This window comes from Chenopodium album, chromosome 26, assembly GCF_948465745.1.
Source record: "Chenopodium album chromosome 26, dcCheAlbu1.1, whole genome shotgun sequence".
Taxonomy (NCBI): Eukaryota; Viridiplantae; Streptophyta; class Magnoliopsida; order Caryophyllales; family Amaranthaceae; genus Chenopodium; species Chenopodium album.
Genome location: NC_137859.1, coordinates 10,257,828 through 10,279,030, shown reverse-complemented (window position 1 = coordinate 10,279,030; position 21,203 = coordinate 10,257,828). Strand labels below are relative to the sequence as shown.

The following is a 21,203-nucleotide window of genomic DNA, read 5'->3' as shown; positions in this document are numbered from 1 at the left end:
AAAAGCATATACCTATGTGATGCAAACGAAGAGAGATAGAAAGAAAGCAATACAGATGGGTAGGGTTATGGATTGTATATCTAGCCAGCAACAAGGGAGATGGGCACGATATACACGAGCCAGGGTCTGACATAATCCATAATCATCTTTACGCTCTCCTTATCTAACATGCTAGATCAAACATAGGTTAAGGGCATGTTCTCTTCAACTTAATGTTAGTTCAATTCCCAATTTCCTTCTCTCATAAACAATTCATTTCAGCTCTATTCATTTTATTTCAATTTAGCTCCAATAAGTTCAGTTCAGTACAGCTCAGTTCAATAAATTAAAACAAGCTCTAAGCCTTGATTAGAATTTAGAATTCGTCACATACAAACCATTTATTGAACCTAATTAAGCAACCACTATGCCATAAGCTTATTAACTCGACTGTTGGATAAATATTGATAACAATGTCAATCTATTAGAGGATCAACTCAACTAAAATCTTATTAACTCGCCTGTTGGGTAAATACCTAAGTAACTACTATGCCATAAGCTTATTAATTATTATATGTTAATGCATTGTCGATTTGTTAGAAAATCAACTCAACCAAAAGCTTAAGTTGACAGTTAAATCCCAAAATTGGTTTGTATACTCTAGCATCTCTCCTCCACTAGTATAAGTGGAGTGTTGAGTCACAAATAAAAATATGTAAAGAAGATGAAAAATACAGCATGACATGCATGATATAGATAGAGAAAAAGTCAGGCCTTGTGGATCGTTCTCTTAATAGCTAGCGCGTTCGAGGGTATACAATACACTTTATTATTTATATACATGCATATAGTATAACATACATGCGTAAATAATATTGATCCCACGGTAATTTACGTGAGACCACTTTAATATTTCATTCCAAAGTTATATGCAGCATTTAATTCGACTATATCAGGAAGCTTTGTTACACCCTTAGCTTGGATGTACCTACCTAAATATGGAAATTATTTACTCTATCTATTATTTAATATGATACGAGGATTATGTTCCTCTCGCATCAACTACTGTTTTTATTTTGATGAATTAGATTTTCTAGGTTGTCAGTGATGAAGTAACAGGCCTTCAATACATCAAAACTTAGTTTTTTGGATTGGAATTACGGATAATAATCACATATACGAAGTACTCCATTTTTATGTTGTTTTAGGATTGATGATGTTTGGAAAAAGTTATTACATTATTTGAGTATGCGTGGTATATGTAATGGCTAGCTAGTTACATACCGGTTGAACTCTATATGTCAAAAGAATGTTTACATCAACCGTTGTTTAACAATTGCTTGTTCAATATTGATTACGTTTATGGTATAACATCATAGTCTACATATCTCAGAGGCAATAATGTTTTTTAAAAAAAAAATAAAAAAAAAGCATTATAGATAAGTACTACTAACATAGTTCTATAACTTGTATTAGTATATGAGAATGAATAAGTTAGCTTTTGTAGAATAATCAAGGCATTGTTAGCAAAATTGCCTGAATTTACAGCATATTTGGCAACATAAAAGGAACTCAATAATTAATTGGTACGTATATCTTAAAGCATGATGTGCATCATTATCTTTAATAATTAAATTCTCAATTAAATTGAAATAACGTAAAATTGTGATAAAAGAACATGACATGCATTATTGTGATAAACGAATGAATATGAAACATGAAAATGGGATATGTTTATTTATTTACTTAATTATAATTTTAATGTAGTATTTGAACTATTTATGTGTTCTCTAGAAATCGGAGTAAGATGCGTATCATGCAGTCGTATTTAAGATTAATTTACACTTTGGCAAAAGGTCAAAAGAGAATGGTTGAAAATTAAAATGAGGTTGTTTAATTGATTATTATGTCGCATTGATTCAAATTAAGTTATCACATTTAGACTATATGAGTACAATTATTGGGATAGTATGTAGAATGTTAAATATTCCTTCTACTTCTTTTTGTTCTGTAATTCCCATTTGTAATCTTGGCACTATTCAGAAGATCAAACAGTCTTCTAAATTACTCTTAATACATAAAACATAGCATAGTCATGTTGGCTTTTATTTGATCCGTCTCAATTCAATGAGCAATTTTTTTTTTTTTTTACCATTCAATGAGCATTTTATTAGTAATAAGTTTTTTTTTTTTTTTTTTTTTTTTTTTTTGCTGATATTATATTCAATTAAAGTTTATTTTATATCGTATGTATTGAGGCTTAGATTTTTAACCCATTAACAATTTGTTTTTTCTGATTAAAAAAACACTATAGTATCTGCAATTCAATGTAAAAAATGCATTTAATAAATCTCTCTAACCAAAAACCTAATCCATAGTGCTTAGCTTCAATATTTTATTTTTCTTTAATTTTTGACGGCAAATTAAATATAACCTAATCTTTTATATAATTGTTAAAAACAATCACAAATAATATGATGGTCCAATAATATCTGTTAGGTAGGAATATATTCATGTTATGTGTTTATATCCCTTTCTAACACGTCTCTTTCGTCCTCCCTTCTTCACTTCATTCCTCACTTCACAGTATTACCTTATAAATATGGAAAACCCTTGTACGGCGGTTGAGCATATCAACCAAAGGGAACATCATCTTCGCCGTCGCCATCGAACCCCGAAAGCTCACACCATGTCACACATCACAGTTGAAAGGAACAGGAGAAGGCAGATGAATGACCATCTCAAGGTTTTACGTTCCTTGACACCTTGCTTCTATATCAAGAAGGTATGTACATACATATACTTCCTCTACATGTTCCACTTTCATTGATCAATTGAGGTATCAAAATAGTTTATTTATTTCCACTTTCATCTAGATTTAATTGTCACGTTACTGATCTAAATTACACTAGGTACAACTAGCTTTGGATGAATTGTAGATGTGATGTCGTAGATATAAGCCGATTTTAGGCTTTAATCATCAGCTTAAACTTTTGGTTGAGTTGATCACCATTACGTATCAATAGATTTATTTGATAAAACGTATCGATTTCCTAGCTAGGGCACAACTGCATACTTTGAGGTGTTAACCATGATTTAGAGTTTCGATGTCGATCCCTTAGATCGCCCATAGCTTCCATCCAAGAACCAAGGTGATTGGGTGATGAGATGTAGAGTACAAATTTTCACTCACCTTACTGGAGATGAGCTAGAAAGAGGACCTTCTAATCTTAATTAATTTGTAGGGTTTTTTATGACAAGCATACTCCGAATTACAAGTTCTTAGCTACTTTTTTTTTCTTTTCTTTTTTTTTTTTTCTTTCTTTTTTATTTTTTATTTTTTTTTTTTTTTTGACAGGGTCTAGCTTACCATAGTTAAATAGTCTAAAGTGTCTAGAAACTATGTTTTACTGTATAATTAATTACCTCAGCTCTTTTTGACTTATTCGTTTCACCGAATAGTTACTGTGAAACATAGGTTATTGACAAAACATGTTTGTCAACTGATAAGACGTGCATCACAAATTTTAAGCAAGAGGTCGTGTTGAAAGTAATGCTCAATATTAGCGAATTAGAGATGTTATTTTATATAAGGGACGTGAAATTATTCGTTTTATAAATAGGTTAGTGGATCTTAGGATTCCCTTCTTAACTATAATCTTACATATTAGTGGACAATATGTCCATCATTATCTATTTATGGTGTTAATTGATTTACGTTTTATGTTCTGATCTTACAAAGACTTTCCGTATAGTATGTGATTATTTGAGAATGAATGAGATAACTTTATTTGTTACAAATATCATTCTCTAACAACAATAGCAACAAACTATATATTGGAAAAAAAATGCCAATTAGTTAAGAAAATAAAAAGGTTAATTAGGCCATAGTTAGAGGTGCATGGGATGCAAAAAAACCCTAGCTTCTTGATCAAAGATTATAATAATAATTCACCTAATATAAGATAACAAGTAGCTAATCAAGTAGATCCAATTATAATCATATATTAGTTTTATGTTTGCATTAATGTACTTGGTTATTATGCTTTGAATAAATAAACACATAAATCTTATAGTATATGCTTTGAAATATCAAGGGGGATCAAGCATCAATCATCGGTGGAGTAGTGGAGTTCATAAAGGAGTTACACCAAGTTCTTCAATCCTTGGAGTCACAAAAGAGGAGGAAAAGCCTTAGCCCTAGCCCCGGCCCAAGTCCAAAGCAACTACAGCCTAGTCCGCGACAACTAGCAAACGCCAACATCATCACGAACCACTCCTTTCAATTCGATTGTGGCAAGGAGCTAGTAGCATCATGCAACTCTCCGGTTGCTGATGTTGAAGCCAAGATTTCGGGTTCTAACGTTGTGTTGAGGGTAATATCAAAGAGAACTCATGGACAATTACTTAAGATAATAAGTACACTAGAGAAGCTTTCGTTTGAGATCCTTCACTTAAATATTAGCAGCATGGATGACACTGTTCTCTACTATTTTGTCGTCAAGGTATATCACAAAACCCTTTTATCATTACTTTCACGATTTATACCTTATACCTAAATTTTGCGAACCAGACACCATTATTATGGTCATTAAAAAAAATAGCTAACTAAACATATACTTATAAGAATGTGAGTTTTTGTCTACTAGCTAGTTTGGTTGACCTTGAGTGGTGGTGGCATATATAACACGTAAATTAAGGGTGATGACCTAATTTACGTACTACACATTTCTAGTAAATTTATGTAAATATCCCAATAAATGTAAGATAATATGTTGCATGTAAGTAATTTTTAATACTCCCTTCATTTCCTCACTTTTTAATCTTTTTATGTTCGGATTCTGATTTTTTTGTGAAAAAAATGGCCAAACCGTAAAGATTAAAAAGTGAAGGAGGAAGTCAGTTTTGTGTTTAGTATTAAAATACACTATTATTTGATTCTCGGATTCTCCTATGGCTAATTTGTGTTAATTTGTATGCTGTGTGGTACAGATAGGGCTAGAATGTCAACTAAGCATGGAGGAATTAGCAGCTGAAGTTCAGCGATGCTTTTGCACCAATGACACCATCAACAATAATATTACTGAGATTTAGGGCATAATTAAGAAAATTAGAGGATATTGTAGGTAGTGGCTTGGTTTTCAATGCCATTTCTTCACATATAGAACTATAACACAAATAAGTATAATTTTTTTTTCCTTTTTTTTTTTATGTGGATGTGTAAGTTTTTTTGTTTTTTTTTTTTTTTTATTTACAAAACTCGAGGGAGCTTCTGTTACGGGCCGTACTCGATCAACCTTCAAAAATAACAATCCTTTCTTTCTAATTCAAAGAAATGGAAATAGTCAACTTTATTGCTTATGTCAATACATGTATGAGAAGTAACAAAGTCTTCAATCCAAAATCCTTTTTTAGACGGATCTAACAGGATCCAACATTGCATGTCTTTATTTATGTGTATGCGTACCTAGCAAAGAAGTTGATCATGTGAAGCATCAAATGTCAATATGGAATTGAATTAAGTACAAATTTAAAACACACTTACGAAGTGGTTTTGTACTTTCTCAATTCTAGAATAATTGACACAATTTGACTTTTTACATTATTCATATACTAACATTAACTATATTATTTGGCCAATGTACTATGAACAAATGTTATATTGTAAAAGATTGTTAAAATGTTAAATAGTTATAATGTATGATAATATAAACTTTTTCATAATTTTTTTACTCCTTTTTTTTTTATTATTTATATACTTATATCCATGGCCAAATTAATACATTAACAAGTGTGTCAAGTTAAAATTTGTCAGTAACTATGAAACGGGGATATATTAACTGTTGAATGAGAGAGTAAAAGAAAAAAAAATGGAGAACACTACTTGGACAATTTGCAACAATAATGGAACAAGGGTGATGGTGACCAACTGATGACCATGGAGTATAGCATTTGGTGGCACCCGTGAAGAACTTTCAAGCAACTTTGATGACCCTATACCTGAGAAAAGATATAATCCAAAATACTAGTAATAATATTTCAACGTACGGAGTAAATATTGATTTTCTTTAATTCTATTAACCATCGATTCATCACAAACCAAGGAAATTGTTTCTACAAACAAACAAACAAAAAAAAAAAAAAAAAAAAAAAGAGGAAGAAGAAGAAGAAAAAAGAGTCACAATATTTGAAAATTATATCCATGAATTTCTTTAATGAGAACTATTGCAACTATACATGTCCGAAATTAGAGTAATACTATCTCTATTACATATTAGTTACAACTTTAGAATATTTTATTTCTCACAAATATTACCCAACTAAGGGTCTGTTCATATTTACTGAATTGAGCTGAACTGAACTGAACTGATTGGAACTGAACTGAACTAAACTGAACTGATTGGAACTGAACTGAACTAAATTGAACTGAATTGAGCTGAAATGAATATTTTATGTGAGAGAGAAATTAAGAGCTGAACTGAACTGATTGGAACTGAACTGAACTGATTGGAGCTGAACTGAACTGAACTGAAATTAAGTAAATTTGAACAGGCCCTAATATGTAACGGGGGTATTATAAAGTATTTTTTTTAAAAAAAAAAAAATATGATAATACAGTGTAATGTTTTTAAGCCCTTGTTTGATAACCGACGACATCAAATGCTAGTTTAAGTCTGTAAGATTATAAAAGCCTCTTTCACTAAGCTTCTGAATATGCTCTATATATATACTCGTATAAAAGAACACAAGATAAAGATGCAAAATCATCACAAATTAATATTGAATAACAAGATCAAATTTATTGAAATTATCAAACTACCAACTTCGGCAGCCTATCTTAAAGCCTTCATCGAATCGCACAGAAAAAAAAATTCAGTCTGGTTTCCCAAAAATTTATAGTTTTACAAGTTTACAGCCAAAAAGAATATATAAAAAGAAAAAACCTATGATTATCATGGAGCATTTAAGACTATTCTACACGATACATGGTATCACTTCCTATTCTCCATATACGAGTAATATATTCTTCGAGTTTTCACAAATACACTAGCTGAGAGATACATTAACATCAACTGCTGAATCAGTTAATATGACGTCCCTCGAGTTCTCAGATTTTGGGGGGTTAACAATCTCAAATCTCAACTTTATGCGCAATGGTTTCACGAACATAAGCTCCCCCAAATCCCTGTTTAAATTCAACAATGAATGAACAAATGCGTCTCTTGTAGTCTTTCCTGTTATATCCAGTTTCAAAATCTCTGCTATTGCAACAGCCTTTTCTTGAGTGTCCTTGCAAGTCTTTAAGCTACTATGCAGCTTCAGGTAGAGTGGAGCCAAAATGAAAACCTGTAAAATATTGAAAACAAAATATCAATCTTTAGGCCCAACCAATTATGTCATATAATATCACAAATTATTTCTCGTCTCCAGAATTCTGAAGTGACAATAGCGAAACAAAATTAAGCATCCGTTACAACTGTATCTTGATATATTGATGAAAACATTAAAACATTTCTTTCCAAACCGGCTTAGCTTCTATTATAGCTCACCAAACATCAGTTAGTATAAGTGAAAAAGTATCATCCAATGTCTTCATTTTTTATGCCATCCAAGATAATCTAGCATCCAGTGCTAGAGTGGAATCATAGGACTCCTTTATTTCCTTCCTTTTCAGGAGAGTGAGTGGGAAGGTGGGGGAAAGCACACGTACCTCACTTGTTCCAGGACTTGTATTGACAGCACAGTTGATGTGAATTTTGCCATCTTCCATGTCTATGCGCGGAGTAAATTTTTCTTCCAAAGAGACCTCTGTTTCTTCTTCGAAAGCAAGATTATCCAGCTCATCATACCACTGCTGAGCAACACCAACCTAAAAGCAAATAAAGAACATCTAGTAAACCTTTACATACTGAATCCCTCTCATGAGAATCCAAGGGATATAAAATAGAGCAAAAGATTTTTACATAAAAGTAGCAAGCTGCTAGTTTATTATGAAAAATATAAGTGGGAGGAAAATACCTTCTCTGCAGTTGCAGCAGTGTTATTCGTTCCCAATACTTCAATAGCAGCCCCTCTTACTTGACGCCATACACAAGATTCTTCAAGAGGTTCTACCAGTTCTGCAGTCCCAGGAATATCTATGGTACAATGCACGGCTATTTTTCCTGTATTCGACACAGGATTTCAATTCTCATGAAGTTACCATTGCCAAAGATAAACCAAAGTCATAATGGCCATACTAAGAAAGAAACTTTTGTGGACAAAAAATGAAGTACTCCAATATTCACAATAGATTACCTGGTAGCAATGTGAAAGTCTGAAAATGATCAATATGAGCTTCCTCATAAACATCGCCCCTGTAATGTTTGAAGTATTAAAAACATACATCTTGAAAGTCTTAAATAAGGTAACAGATTTGCATGCACTTACGTGGTAAAAGCTCTCTCCAAAGGAAAAGATAGCCAATAAGGCTGGGCAAGAATTCCAAGATTTGAGAATTCAAAGCTTGAAGAAGAACCAGCTTGTTTATTCATCATCAAAATCCTCTGAGCAACTTCAGAAACCATTTCAAGCTTAAACATAAATTTGAATTGAAGGTCATAACAATTAACAATGAGAAAGTAATGTTGAAATAAAAATACTCTTACCTGTATCACAGATAAGCAAACGGTCTCCCAAAGCAACAAATGAGGAGACAAACTCAGAATATGGGATGCCACCTAATGAGTAAGTAGAATAAACCAGCTGCTGAAGAAAATCAGGAGAAACATCTTCCAAGTGTGAAACTTTTTCAATGATTTGCTGGCCACATAGCTCCATTATAGCTGCATGCCCTTTAGGAAGGTAAAATATATACATGAGAATAGAAAGCCATATCAGATATCACAGTTCAGCAGAAGATTTTAAAGAAAACAAAGAAATTTACAAAGCCATTTTTATAATACCTTTGACTACATTGCGGATCACGCCAGAACTCGTATCCATGATCCACATACTGTTAAAACTGCACACAAACACATTGATATACAAATGTCAAATTGATATCCACATGAAATTCAATCATTGAAAGCTGGTCTCTTTGGCCTCTTGGCTTAATTTTATTAACACTTGTAATCGAATTTGATGTTGAACATAAAGAAGATGGTATTGCACTATAAATGTAGTGTCACATAAAGATATGAGTACAAGCATCGAGATGTCAAAAGATTATAGCTTACGTTTTGTTCATGATTAAAAGATCATCATCTGCGGACTTTAGCAAATGCCAAGGAAATAACAGTGATTCTGAATCAAAATCTACAGACTTCATGCCAGCATCTCTCCTGAGCCCCAGCTTATCCAAGATCCATGACCACAATCCACTTCTCGCTTTGTCATCATTACAGATTGGATACAGTGTTTCTAGCACTCTTCTGCCAATATCAGCTCTTCGGATAGCATGATTCTTCATAAATAAAGAAAGAGAAAGTAATTTCATAGCTAGCCAAAGTGATATCAGAATATAATGGGAGAAGATCATCAAGTGCATCCCTACCAAATAAAATGTGGGGAAACAAAATGTAAAAAGTTAAATAAAACCTCAACTTTTCAAATTACGACAGTCACACTTGGAATTTGTACAGCCAGTTGACCAGAATTCAAAATTTTATTCAATAAATGTCTTTTAATGTGAACAATCCAATGAGAGTATACTATTTGAGGAAAATGACATCATGTGAATTTAGTAAGCTTTTAACGAATGTTTCATATTTATGGGACAGCGTGACTTTGGTCTTTTTATATTATGGCAGAAGTACCACATTAGAACAGGAAAGGATGAACAAGAAATATAAACTATTATACAATGTACTAACACAGAAAAGGAAGGCTCAATAACATATAAGTTCTGCTCATTACAAACCGCTTTTCCCCAACTTAAATTCTTCCATCAGACTTCAAATTTAATGGAAAAATAAACCTTAACATTTGTTGGCTTTGAAGATATTGCATCATAAGAAATACTATGGCGCTAACCCATTTTATTTGTCCCACAGATACAACAATTTGAAAACTTTGAACACTTCTTTTTTGGCAAGGTACCACCAATAATTAATCAGTTCAAACCTTTTCCTTTAGTTAACTTTCTTCTTTCACACCTATACTTCCATTGAAATAATGATATATATACCCCATTAACTCCCATCACATCTACTTTATCATTAATAATTTAATATAACGATAGCTCATTTACAACTTATCTCCTAAAGTTCTTTGCATTAATAAGGTTTCAAAGTGATGTAAGACAGAGGAAATAATTGTTTCATACAAGCAAAATTTTACAATACATCATTAATTTTGGGGGAGAAAAACAGTATGTATCACCCAGTCACCCACCAAACAGAAAATTAACATTTAGTAAATGAGGAAAAAGAACGTGAAGAAATAATAAATGCAACCTAAATGTAAGATCCAAATAAAGTCTACCTCTGAGTCCACTATGTACAGACAATCCTCTGAAGCATGATAATAGGAAGCTGCAGGCCTCATTAATTTGGCAGTTTCAAAGTCTCCATCCTCGAAACCTGGGGAAGAACCGATCTGACATATAAAAGCTGTAAGTTTGAACTTAGACTCTATCTCAGCAATAGAATTTCATATCATATCCAAAAAAACAGTTATTATAGGTAAAAAAGCAGAGCTTTCAAAAAACATAGAGCCTTAAAAATAACAAAACAAAACAAACCTATATCACCTCATACACGAAGGAACTGAAAAGTGAAAATTACTTTTAGAGCTATGAAGCAGAACTCCAGTGATTCTAAAATTGAATACAATCATCCAACGCTAGATATGCGAGGTTAATGTATAGAAAGTGAAGGCCAGTCCAGTCCTAAAGCGTTTTCAGAAACATGCTCATATAGTAAACAATAAGCAGTGACAAAATCTAGATAAGAAATCTAGTCAAATAAGCAATAACGCAACTTTAATTATGTGATCAAATATTCCCTATTTATATCACCAGCTCTCAATCAAATATGAAAATGGCAGTTAAGTAATTTAAAATATGTAAAATTTAGTAACTATTGAATTTATACATACCACGTCCAAAATCGTCCCGTTGCAGTCAGATACAATTACTCGATGATGATTGCTGTCAGAAAGGAATAATCTACTCCCAGAACCATCAGCTGAAATGCAAGCTGCAAATGAGAGATTATTTAGAATAACAATTCTGCAAAATACTGAAAAGGGTTTAAAAGTAACTAGAAACTCAGATTTGGCTTTAGAAATTAGCATATTAGTACTCCCTCCGTCCCCAAAGCTTCGACCCTTTTGGCCTAATTTTAGTCCCAAAATGATCGACCCATTTGCATTAAAATACCCACCAAATTACAACAATATTTGTGCAAAATTAGCTTTCCCATATAAAATTTTGTTTTTTCATGTATTTTTAATACTTTATCTCTCTATTTTTTTTACAAACCCCATGTAAATTTATTTTTCCAATATGTTTTTTTTTTTCTATTTATTTTTGTTTCTTAATAACCGCAAAATCAACCCAAAAGGGCCGAAGTTTTGGGGACAGAGGGAGTAAATAGTTACAAGCTTGATTCAAGCCATATAACAAAAGTGATGGTTTCTGTTTTCCAGAAAATAAGAATAGAAAGAGTAAAAGTTAGCATCCAGAGAAAACTTCCTCGACTACAGGTAATACATATTTAGTGAGAACAATTATTACAATATGAAATGAAAAGGTAGAGTGTCAATATGTTTCACCCTAGAAACTTTTGGCTAAGGGAGCATGCATGGTTTAAATTAGGCAGGGAACAGGAAAAGTACACAAAGGAAGCTATTCCATAGTCAATTTCCAAAGTGATCTAGAGATACAATTTTAAATAAAAATCAATTATATTTTTTATGTACAAAAAAGAGAGGAATCGTTTGAATCAGTTCCCAAAAGCATACCTGGAAAATAAAGAAACAAATTCTGCAGTGAAGAACAAGCACGAGGTTCCTTGAAGCCCTCACGAAGTTTAGACCAAGTACTGTTCAACTTACTGGCATTATTAGTGTTCTTGGCATGCAGCTCACTCAAGTCTTTGATAACTGCATATAAGGCACAAAATGCTGAAAGCTTTAGACCACCAAGTTCGCAAGGGAAAACTAAACACTGGATTAAATAGACCAAAAACGCTACTTCTAGAAGGAGCAGTGATAGTAGTTACAGTACTTCTGGTGGTACCATGATCAATGGATCTAATAAATACTTCTCATACATGTTTGCACTTGTGCACAGATAATACTGATCAAACTAGTGTCAAGGGACATCCAAATCATATAATTGTACAACCAGAAGTATTGTGAAGGGATATTTTAGGCACCACGCATTATGCTCGTGTAGGAGAACAAAAAAGTATTCTTCCGATTCCTTTTGCTTGGGCAATTTCATCCCCTCCCTCCCACCCTCCCTCCCTCCCTGCCTCCCTCTCTGCCTGCCATTGCCTTATAAGTTAATGAAGGAAAAGGGTGAAAAGAAGAAAGAAAATGAAAAAGAGGAATTTGGTGGTGGCTGATCTAAATGGTAATGATATCAACATAAGAAGAAATTTGGGTTCTCCTATACATGCCAATTTCCAGCAACCATATACTGCATTCCAGAATAGTCAACAAAGGCAATGAAGAAAAGGGCATGCATGCAAATATGCCAATCCCCAACCAACAATGATTACAAGGAACATCAAGCACACTGTGTCCAGGGAAACACAAAGCAAAACACTACCAACTTTAAAGAAATTCAAAACAGATGTCCAGTGTCTTCTTAAGCATCATAATAGAAATCTTAATTTTTAGTCAACCTTAGGAATATCTCATTAATCAGATAGCAAGATTAACAAAAGGCCATAATTCTATATTACATGGTTCGATCAAATTAAAAGATAACATAATACTGCAATGAAATGAAACATATACCTCCATTCAGTATATTCAAATCAATGTCCCTTTCATGATATAATGGGAGATCTCTGAGACCATTTAATAGCATACAGCAAGGCCCATCAGCCACCTAGAAAAAGAAATAAAATAAAATACAAAGGCAATAAGGATAAATAAAAGCCAGAATAAACAAGATAGAAAGAACCCACATCTTAGTTGCTTTAAGAAGAAAATTCTGCATTATAACAATCATGAAAGTAAGACCTAGTATGCACGTCAATCAATTTCAACACTCCAATAATGTCTACAAGTTTGCAGTATATGGTTCTGGGAACAAACATTTGGATGACTACAAGCTTGCGAAGACTATAGAGTCTTCTAATAAAGAAGATGCTCTTCAGAAAAAAGTCATCCACGCCACAATTTGGAGTAGAGAAATTGAGATGGTGCAGCAAAAACAACTCTAACATAGATGGTGTTGGTGTCTGGAATACAAACATTAGGGTAATGAATGGATCAAGACAATTCTTCAGGCTAATTGGAGTTGTGAACACCCTTCAAAATTACCAAATAATCAATTCTCAGTTTCAGTTTTCACTTTATCAGCTCTTTCAAAGGTGACATCACTTGAAGATACTACTAAACAATGGACAAGGTGATGTCATGGAATGATTCTCAATTAAATGTATTGGAACCTGTTCTTCTCTAGACCATTCAGTAACTGGAAAGCGGAAGCAATTTGCTATATAATACTTGTATTATCATCAAGCCCCATGAGGGAAAATTTATAGGAGGCTGCATGGTGCAAGAAGTTAGTTGTCAGCTCCTTGTGTACTAACTAATAGATGTAGACTGATAGAGCCTGAAAGGAAATCTGCACGTAGAACTTAAAAGTTGACATAGCACATAACCCACCATTCCACCAAAAGGTGCCATGTCATCTTTTCAAAAGAGAGCATATAACGGCTCTCGGAGAAGACTTTATACACCGTCCTCAAAATAATAAAAAGTTGAAGCTCAAATTGGGCTGTCTCCAAACCTTATACAGAATTCTTTCTTCAGGATAGATTGAAAATGTCAAATCAGATACCGATACCCTGTAGAATTCTCAAAGGGGGTTGAAAGAAGGGGGGTTTAACAAACATAAAAGAAGATCAAACACTCGGTTGAAAATCCTGAATGACACAGAGACATCAAATTCATGATAGGGTGAATGATTGGCTCAACTATTCAGGGAGCCTAAAAAAAAGGATTTCAATTTAAACAACAGCTGTTCAGAACCTATGAGGATCTCCACCTACACTAAAACTAGCTACACTAAGCAGTACAGTAGAATTTTCAGGCTTATGTTTACAGCTTTATAAGACCCAGACTATAGACCATATTATCAGTATTTTAGCACTACTGTGATATTTTGTGTACTCACAAGTCATGAGCTTCGAAATATTCATAAATGTTAGATATGAAAACCTCAATACAGCAGAAAAGATTTGAACCAAACCTCGGGGAATATCTTATTGCACAATAAAATTGGGAAAGTAATGTATTCTTCCATGATAACATTGATAAGGTGATCATAATCAGCAGTGGAACAAATTGAGGAGCAAGACTGGAGACCGAAAACATGGAGCCATGGGTACCTGACATGATGAGAGGAAGATATAGAACAGGTGAGATGATAAATTTTTAATATTTAACTGGAGGGGGGGGGGGGGGACTAAAATAAAATAAAAAGAGATGGAATTTCACCCATAGAATAACACTGCCCAGTACTAAAATAGGAGTAATTTAGGGATAGCAAAACAAATCAACAAAACCATGACTAAGTGAGCTTTAATCACTTGGATTACCCTTTAAAATAACAACTTAATGAGGAATTAAAAACAGGAGCACAGTAGGAATAAGATGTAAGCAACCGTTTCCTGGTAAATCAAGGAAGATACAGCTAAATACTATGCAATCAATGGGAGTGCACACGGTACATCATCTATTTAAATTTACCTGAACTCCCTTTTTTTTAAAAAAAAAAAATTAAGTCCTACCCCATGACTATTCAATCAAGCCATGTTCTCTTCACCTCATATAAGGTGTTCATATCCGAATTATTTAAAGTCTGTTTTGAATTCTAGTTTGGTCTGATTTGATCTCATGGTTTGACTAAGCTTTGACCGTATTTAGTATTTACACACACCAACATATTAAAAACAAAATCAAGTGGGATATTGTCAGATTCTTATTGATATTTATTTTTAAATATCTAATTATTATGTATACAAAATTAAATATATTTGACAAAAAAGGAACAGAGAAAATAATATGGTCTAGTCTGAAATAAAATCTACTAGTCTGATATGACGTAGTGTAAATAAGAATATAAGTTTTTTAAATAAGGTGAATAGAACATAGCCTAAGTCTCTATCTTTAAACTCCATTCTATTATTACTTCTTTCATATTTCAAGTTTCTTTATTATATTTATAGTTACTACAGAGTTTCAATTAGGTATATAGAATTCCATCCCATTCTCATGAAACATAATTTTGCTTCAACTAACATGTGCAAAATTTCTTTTATGACATTTCTAGTTCCTCTGCAAACTGCAATCCTTCCCCCATATCACCAAGGGTGAGATAACCAAGACGCCAAGAATAACTCCTAGTTAAACCTCCCCTGTCAATGAATCATAGCATTTATGCAATTAATAGTGAAAGGCCAACTTCTCTTCATGATTCTTTTCCTACAGTGGATCGAAACTTTAAACTTAATTTTAGTAGAAAGTCCCTTGACATGCTTAAAATAGAGGCCCTGAAATCCATATTCATTATAATGTTTTACATAGAAATTGGCATATTATGGATGTCACGATTTTAGGTTGTGGTAATTATAGAAAAGTTAACAAACAACACCAGCAATAAATTGCAGAATTCCAGCAAACAACATAACATAAGATGGCTGTAAGGTGCAAAAAAAGTCTCCCACCACTCACCCCCACACCCACTGATATTGATATGGAAATTTACAATAAAATGATCAAATACAAGTTCACCGAACTATTATATGCTCCTACCTCTGCTGAAGTAACTTTATTTTTTCAAGCATATGAATTCGATCACCTTGAGATCCTGGAGGATCATTCAAAAATCCTCCAGCAACAAGCAGAAAGGCGCCATCTTTGTTAAAGAACTCCGTGCTTTTATCAGATATATTCAACCAACGATGAGAAGGGCCTGATTGATAATAAGGTATAGTAAGCAAGAGTAACAAGCATTAATCTCACACAGAAAATAAAAATCAAAACTATAAATTATAAGTAAGAAAGTTGTGAGAATATCTTGGCCAACAAGAGATTACATGACAGAATATCATACAGAGATTTTGTATAAGGACTGTAAAGATTCGCAACCACTTTAAAATGTAAGGTAAACACCAAATAGAAAATACACTGTGCATGCAATATACATATCAAGCAAATGCATGGAGCAGTAAGAATTATCAAGCATGCACATGACACGGATTTTGCCAACCAAAGCAAGCCTAGCTCTTACGGCCATGGTTAAGCAACATACATATTTCCTATAACGCTAATATGTTTGAAAATTATAAACAAATTATCATTAAGTAGTAGGATTCCTAAGTAGTATTATTAAATGTTTCAAACTATTTTAAGCACCTCATGGCTACAGTTAGCAATAACCTTCAAGAAAAATGCTCACCTTCAATAAAAAAAATAAAAAAAAAAAAGAAAAATAGCAATGCCAACGTACAATTTATTTGAACTGTCTATGCAAAGTTGAAAGGAAAGGCTATATTGAAAAAAGACTTCAGTCAAAGTATAGCCTGAAGCTGTTGATAACTAATTAATGTGATAATTGATGAAGTTTACAAGCCACATGAAACTCCCATGTTTAGCATCAATCAAAATCAGAAATCAAGTGTTGAAGAATAATATGTAAGTGCTCTAATTTCAACAATAGAAAATACCAAATAGATGAGACATTTCACTGTCATCTATCAACAAATTTAATAAGTCAAGAAAGGAAGAATGCAGCAACAAGATCTCAAAGCAATGAAAATATCAAATACAAACCTTCCACATTATCAAAGGTCGACCTAATATATGCAGTTAGATCCACTTCATGAGGAATTTCCTTTGGTATCTCCGCTACAGTTGATAACCTGAAAATAACTGTAACTGGTCATTTAGGACAGTTAGCAAATTAACACATTGTACTTGAAAAATATAGTCACAATGATAAATATTCTTTGACCTTTTTAATAACAAACACAACCTCAAACACATACAGATATCCTCCAAGCAGGCAAGCATTCGACTTGAAGCTCATCTCTTAATTATTATAAGGGAAAGAAAAAAATCCACATCACAACAATGCAATCACTTTACCACAGAGTTGCACAAAGGAGAATTACTAAGAGAAATAAAAGTTTTTTTAAAAAAAAAAAAAAACACACACACACAATAGCTGAAACATGATTGTTCAATCATCCACTTTGAACAAAAGCTAATACACCTCTCACACGCCCTGGCCCTTGGTATCACAGAAATGAAATAAGTAGACAAGAAATACAACGATAGAGGAGAAAAAAGGGAGCATGAGTATCCACCTTGAGACTTGAACACTTCTCCATTCACCAATTGTAACAAACTTTTCCAATGTATGCGCCAATGAAATTGAACCAGAAGCTATATTAGTTGCTTCTCCACAACGTTGACATTGTGGACCTGATGAGAATAGCAAATGTCAATCACCAACTTTGTCCATACATAGTGTCAATAGTGAAGTAAATCAATGCAGCAATGACACAATTATGTCCCCTAATAGGATATTCCAAATTCCCAATTAAATCTTCTTTTTCTAATCTAATTTATGAAAGCATTTTCAGCTCGAGAAAACAAAAACAAAACATAAAGAAAAAAAATTCACAAGATTGTTCAGCCCCAACTCTAAAATACGGAATTCAACTTCAACCATCTTTACCTCCTCATAAACAATCCCATCTTAGTGAATCAATAATATATCAACCTCTTACCAAGATTAAAAGTAGTTGAATGGAATCTGACATTGATTTGTGTACCAAACGATACTAAACGAAAAGGCCAATACTACTAGAGCATCATACAGAATTTCCCTTATAAGCTTCTGCAACTTGAATACAGCTTTAATCTAGTTAGCCACATAATTACTCCTTTACCTAAGGCAGAATTATACATGATCAAAAAGCTCAAATAATGTCAACAAGACCAATATCACATGATTTAAATGCTGACAAATTGCTCCACTAGAACTTCAGCAGCCCACATAACGGCGAAATTCGGTCCCAAATCTAATCACTATGCAAAAAAATCACATTACACCAAAGTTCATGCTCTATTGATACATTTGAGAAATACAAATGGAATTGAAGTACATTAGCATTACAACTACATACTAAACAAATTTCCATTACTTGATTAACCTCTACCACTATGATATAACATAATTTGTTTCACATGATAAATAAAATGAAGCAACCAAAAATTTGCGCAATAACATTGTTAACAAGAATTAGCAATCAAACTGAAAATTCTTTTTCAACTAATATGAAACAATCAGTAATTTAGCTAACATTCAGATGCTAACAACTAAATTGAATACAAATTCTTTAAAAAAAAAAAAAAAAAAAGTTTAAGTTCAATCAAACTAACACTACAAAAACATGAACAAATTACAGAAATTAATTGTATGAATTAGGAAGTAAGTAGTTTAAAGTTGACCTGAGAAGAGTCGAGGCAAGATGGTAGAAACTCGTCGGAGGTTTCGATAGCGAAACGCCATTGCCGCGCAACAAGAGGCGACTGAGAGAAAGAGAGAGAGAGTGCAGAGAAAAATGGAAGGGCGTTGGGCTGGACAGTTGAATTGAAATGGGGTTAGGGTCCAAACCCTAAAAATAAGATTCAATTATATTGTCTAGCCCTTTTATTAGTATGACCCAAAATCACCTACTTCATGTTTTAGAGGTTAGGACTAATCTCTCTATTTTATGGTGATGCAACTAAGTTTTTTTTTTTTTTTTTCCTTTTATTATTTCATGATTAATTGAACAATAAATATTCTTTAATAATCAAAATCAAAAAAAATTACATTGGGTGCACGGTACATCCGAGTGTAATCTCTTTGAATGTAAATTCTTGCATTTTAGGTAGCACACTCGTGCGAAAAAGGCTAATTAATTTTGTTTCTTATTGTTTATTATAATAATATGTGTTTCAAAATATTATGAATTCATATACGCATACAAAGTAATAAAGTTGACAAAAAATGTTTACCAGCCTTGATACCATTTTCTTTGAAAAAATTTGTAAACAGAAGCAAATAATGAAATAAATAACATGTTTTATAGTGACATAGAGGTCATAGACTATTAGACTATAATTAATTAAAAACTTTGCTTATTTAACCTAATTACCCCTTACACTTCAATTTCCACACCTGATGTTGCACTGTTGCAGTATTGAGTTTTTCTAGTTATCGATTGTTACCTTATTGTTTTATGAGGGGAAATTCTTTGGGCCTAGTCCCTTGTCCTAAGCCAATTACCCGAAATGACGAAAATACCCTCCATGATCCAGCCCATCATTGGTCATGGCAAAAGTACGAATTTACCCCTAATCTATCTACTCAAATACAAGACTGCCACCTGAAAATTACAATTATAAATAGCTCTCCAATCATTAATGAAGGGGACTTTTATTCTCTCTCTCTACTTTCTCTCTCTAATTACTCTTTCTCTCACTGCTTTCTCTCTCTAAAAAGGACATTCGTTGACTTTAGCATCAGAGGGGCTTTCACAACCCCGGGACAGCTAACCTTCTGTGTTTTGCGGGTTAAGCTCTCGGACGTGCAAGCGGAGCTCTCAAACATATTCCAGCCAAGCGGAGCTAAGGGATACTTAGGCATTCGGACATTAGCTCTAGGATATCTTGATATATCTTGTAATGCCCTAAGACTCCCAAGAGCACTTCTGTTTTCCAGATTTCTAGACCCCTCTTCTAGATTGGACTGGTACTTGGCCATGGATAAATGAATGAATTCTAATTTAGTATATAGTAATTGGTGATATACTTGCTAATCTAATGATTGATGCATGATTACCAATAATCGTAGTTGAATAATTGGATCGTATAATCTAATTCAAGTTGTAGCTATCTATTTAGGGCTTGTTCACATTTATTGAACTAAACTGATTGGAGCTGAAGTGAACTTAACTGAACTGAACTGAGCTGAAATGGATATTTTATGAGAGAAGGAAATTAGAAGCTGAACTAAACTAAACTGATTGGAGGTGAACTAAACTTAATTGAAATTAAGTAAATGTGAACAGACCCTTAGTTGACAAATTTGGATTTGTTTAATGGATCCATTTGGTTTTAATGTGAAGAACCTACTACTTAGGCCCTATTTTCATTGACTAAATTGAACTGAACTGAACTTATTAGATCTGAATTGAACTGGAAATAATCGTATGAGAACATGCCCTTAGACACTGCTCTATGCATGAGATATTTTGTCTTTTAAACATCGCATTGTTATTGATTGGTATGTGGTCAGTAGACAGTGGCAATCCACCATCCATAAAATCATACTACGTATATAGATTTGTCGTTGCTTATAACTTCAAATCAAATTTGTATTATGTTTGAATTTTGGTGTATCGTTAATCTTCATTATTCATCAGTAGTACCACTATTAGTGTTGGAATTAGTGTTAATTGCAGTAGGCCAGGTTTGAATTAGTTTTACAGAATTGCTGTTAGCTTATTATATTTTTTTATTCTACTACTTCGTAATTGTTTTTTTTTTTTTTTTTTTTGAAACCAAATCTACTAATTGTTATTCCTAAATATAGTAGTGTTCTTAGTCATAAAGATGCTCCCAATATTCTCAACACTACAAAATTAGCAAAACATGGTGTCGAGAAAATAGGACAATTAGCCTAATTACATCATAATATGCAATTATGCACAGTAATCAAGCTATTAATCATTGTGCGTTTGAAAGAAGAAATATTTGGCCATGATTGCCCATAAAAATATAAGAATAATAACATCATATAATATAATGTTTTAATTTCTCTACAAATTTGAGATAATACATGCACCAACTATGTAATATCAACATGGAAAACAGTCAAATAGTGTTTAAATTTAACTATAATGAAACCATAGACAGGAATTGGATCTGGTAAAGATTTGTGCTCAATTTAACAATGTTTAAACACTAATCATGAACTAGAAACTTATCCTTTAGGTGAA

At 32.9% G+C, this 21,203-nt stretch overlaps 2 protein-coding genes across 2 annotated transcripts; one reads left to right on the top strand and one right to left on the bottom strand.

Annotated features, from left to right (window-relative positions):
- Positions 1 to 2,573: 2,573 nt before the first annotated feature.
- On the top strand, positions 2,574 to 5,476 carry LOC145618471 (transcription factor MUTE-like). Its single transcript, XM_081673242.1, has 3 exons — positions 2,574 to 2,764; positions 4,077 to 4,484; positions 4,972 to 5,476. Exons 1-3 carry the CDS (start codon positions 2,582 to 2,584, stop codon positions 5,071 to 5,073), a joined length of 693 nt encoding a protein of 230 aa, XP_081529368.1. The 5' UTR covers positions 2,574 to 2,581; the 3' UTR covers positions 5,074 to 5,476.
- A 1,283-nt stretch (positions 5,477 to 6,759) lies between these two features.
- Positions 6,760 to 18,882, bottom strand: LOC145618013 (uncharacterized). Its single transcript, XM_081672790.1, has 17 exons — positions 18,667 to 18,882; positions 17,517 to 17,634; positions 16,981 to 17,069; positions 15,961 to 16,120; positions 14,396 to 14,534; positions 12,931 to 13,024; positions 11,926 to 12,066; positions 11,059 to 11,159; positions 10,444 to 10,557; positions 9,198 to 9,424; positions 8,925 to 8,983; positions 8,628 to 8,813; positions 8,410 to 8,533; positions 8,278 to 8,336; positions 7,999 to 8,144; positions 7,691 to 7,849; positions 6,760 to 7,326 (listed from the first exon to the last, which is right to left on the bottom strand). Exons 1-17 carry the CDS (start codon positions 18,725 to 18,727, stop codon positions 7,027 to 7,029), a joined length of 2,277 nt encoding a protein of 758 aa, XP_081528916.1. The 5' UTR covers positions 18,728 to 18,882; the 3' UTR covers positions 6,760 to 7,026.
- Between the last annotated feature and the right edge of the window lie 2,321 nt (positions 18,883 to 21,203).

Excerpts from the sequence above, each read along its gene's own strand:
- LOC145618471 (XM_081673242.1), top strand. The coding sequence starts at position 2,582 with ATGGAAAACCCTTGTACGGCGGTTGAGCATATCAACCAAAGGGAACAT. Across the intron at positions 2,765-4,076 it reads CTTGCTTCTATATCAAGAAG|GGGGATCAAGCATCAATCAT; the intron begins GTATGTACATAC and ends TGAAATATCAAG. Across the intron at positions 4,485-4,971 it reads TCTACTATTTTGTCGTCAAG|ATAGGGCTAGAATGTCAACT; the intron begins GTATATCACAAA and ends TGTGTGGTACAG.
- LOC145618013 (XM_081672790.1), bottom strand. The coding sequence starts at position 18,727 with ATGGCGTTTCGCTATCGAAACCTCCGACGAGTTTCTACCATCTTGCCT. Across the intron at positions 17,070-17,516 it reads AGAAGTGTTCAAGTCTCAAG|GTTATCAACTGTAGCGGAGA; the intron begins GTGGATACTCAT and ends AGTTATTTTCAG. Across the intron at positions 12,067-12,930 it reads TTTGAATATACTGAATGGAG|TTATCAAAGACTTGAGTGAG; the intron begins GTATATGTTTCA and ends CCTTATATGCAG.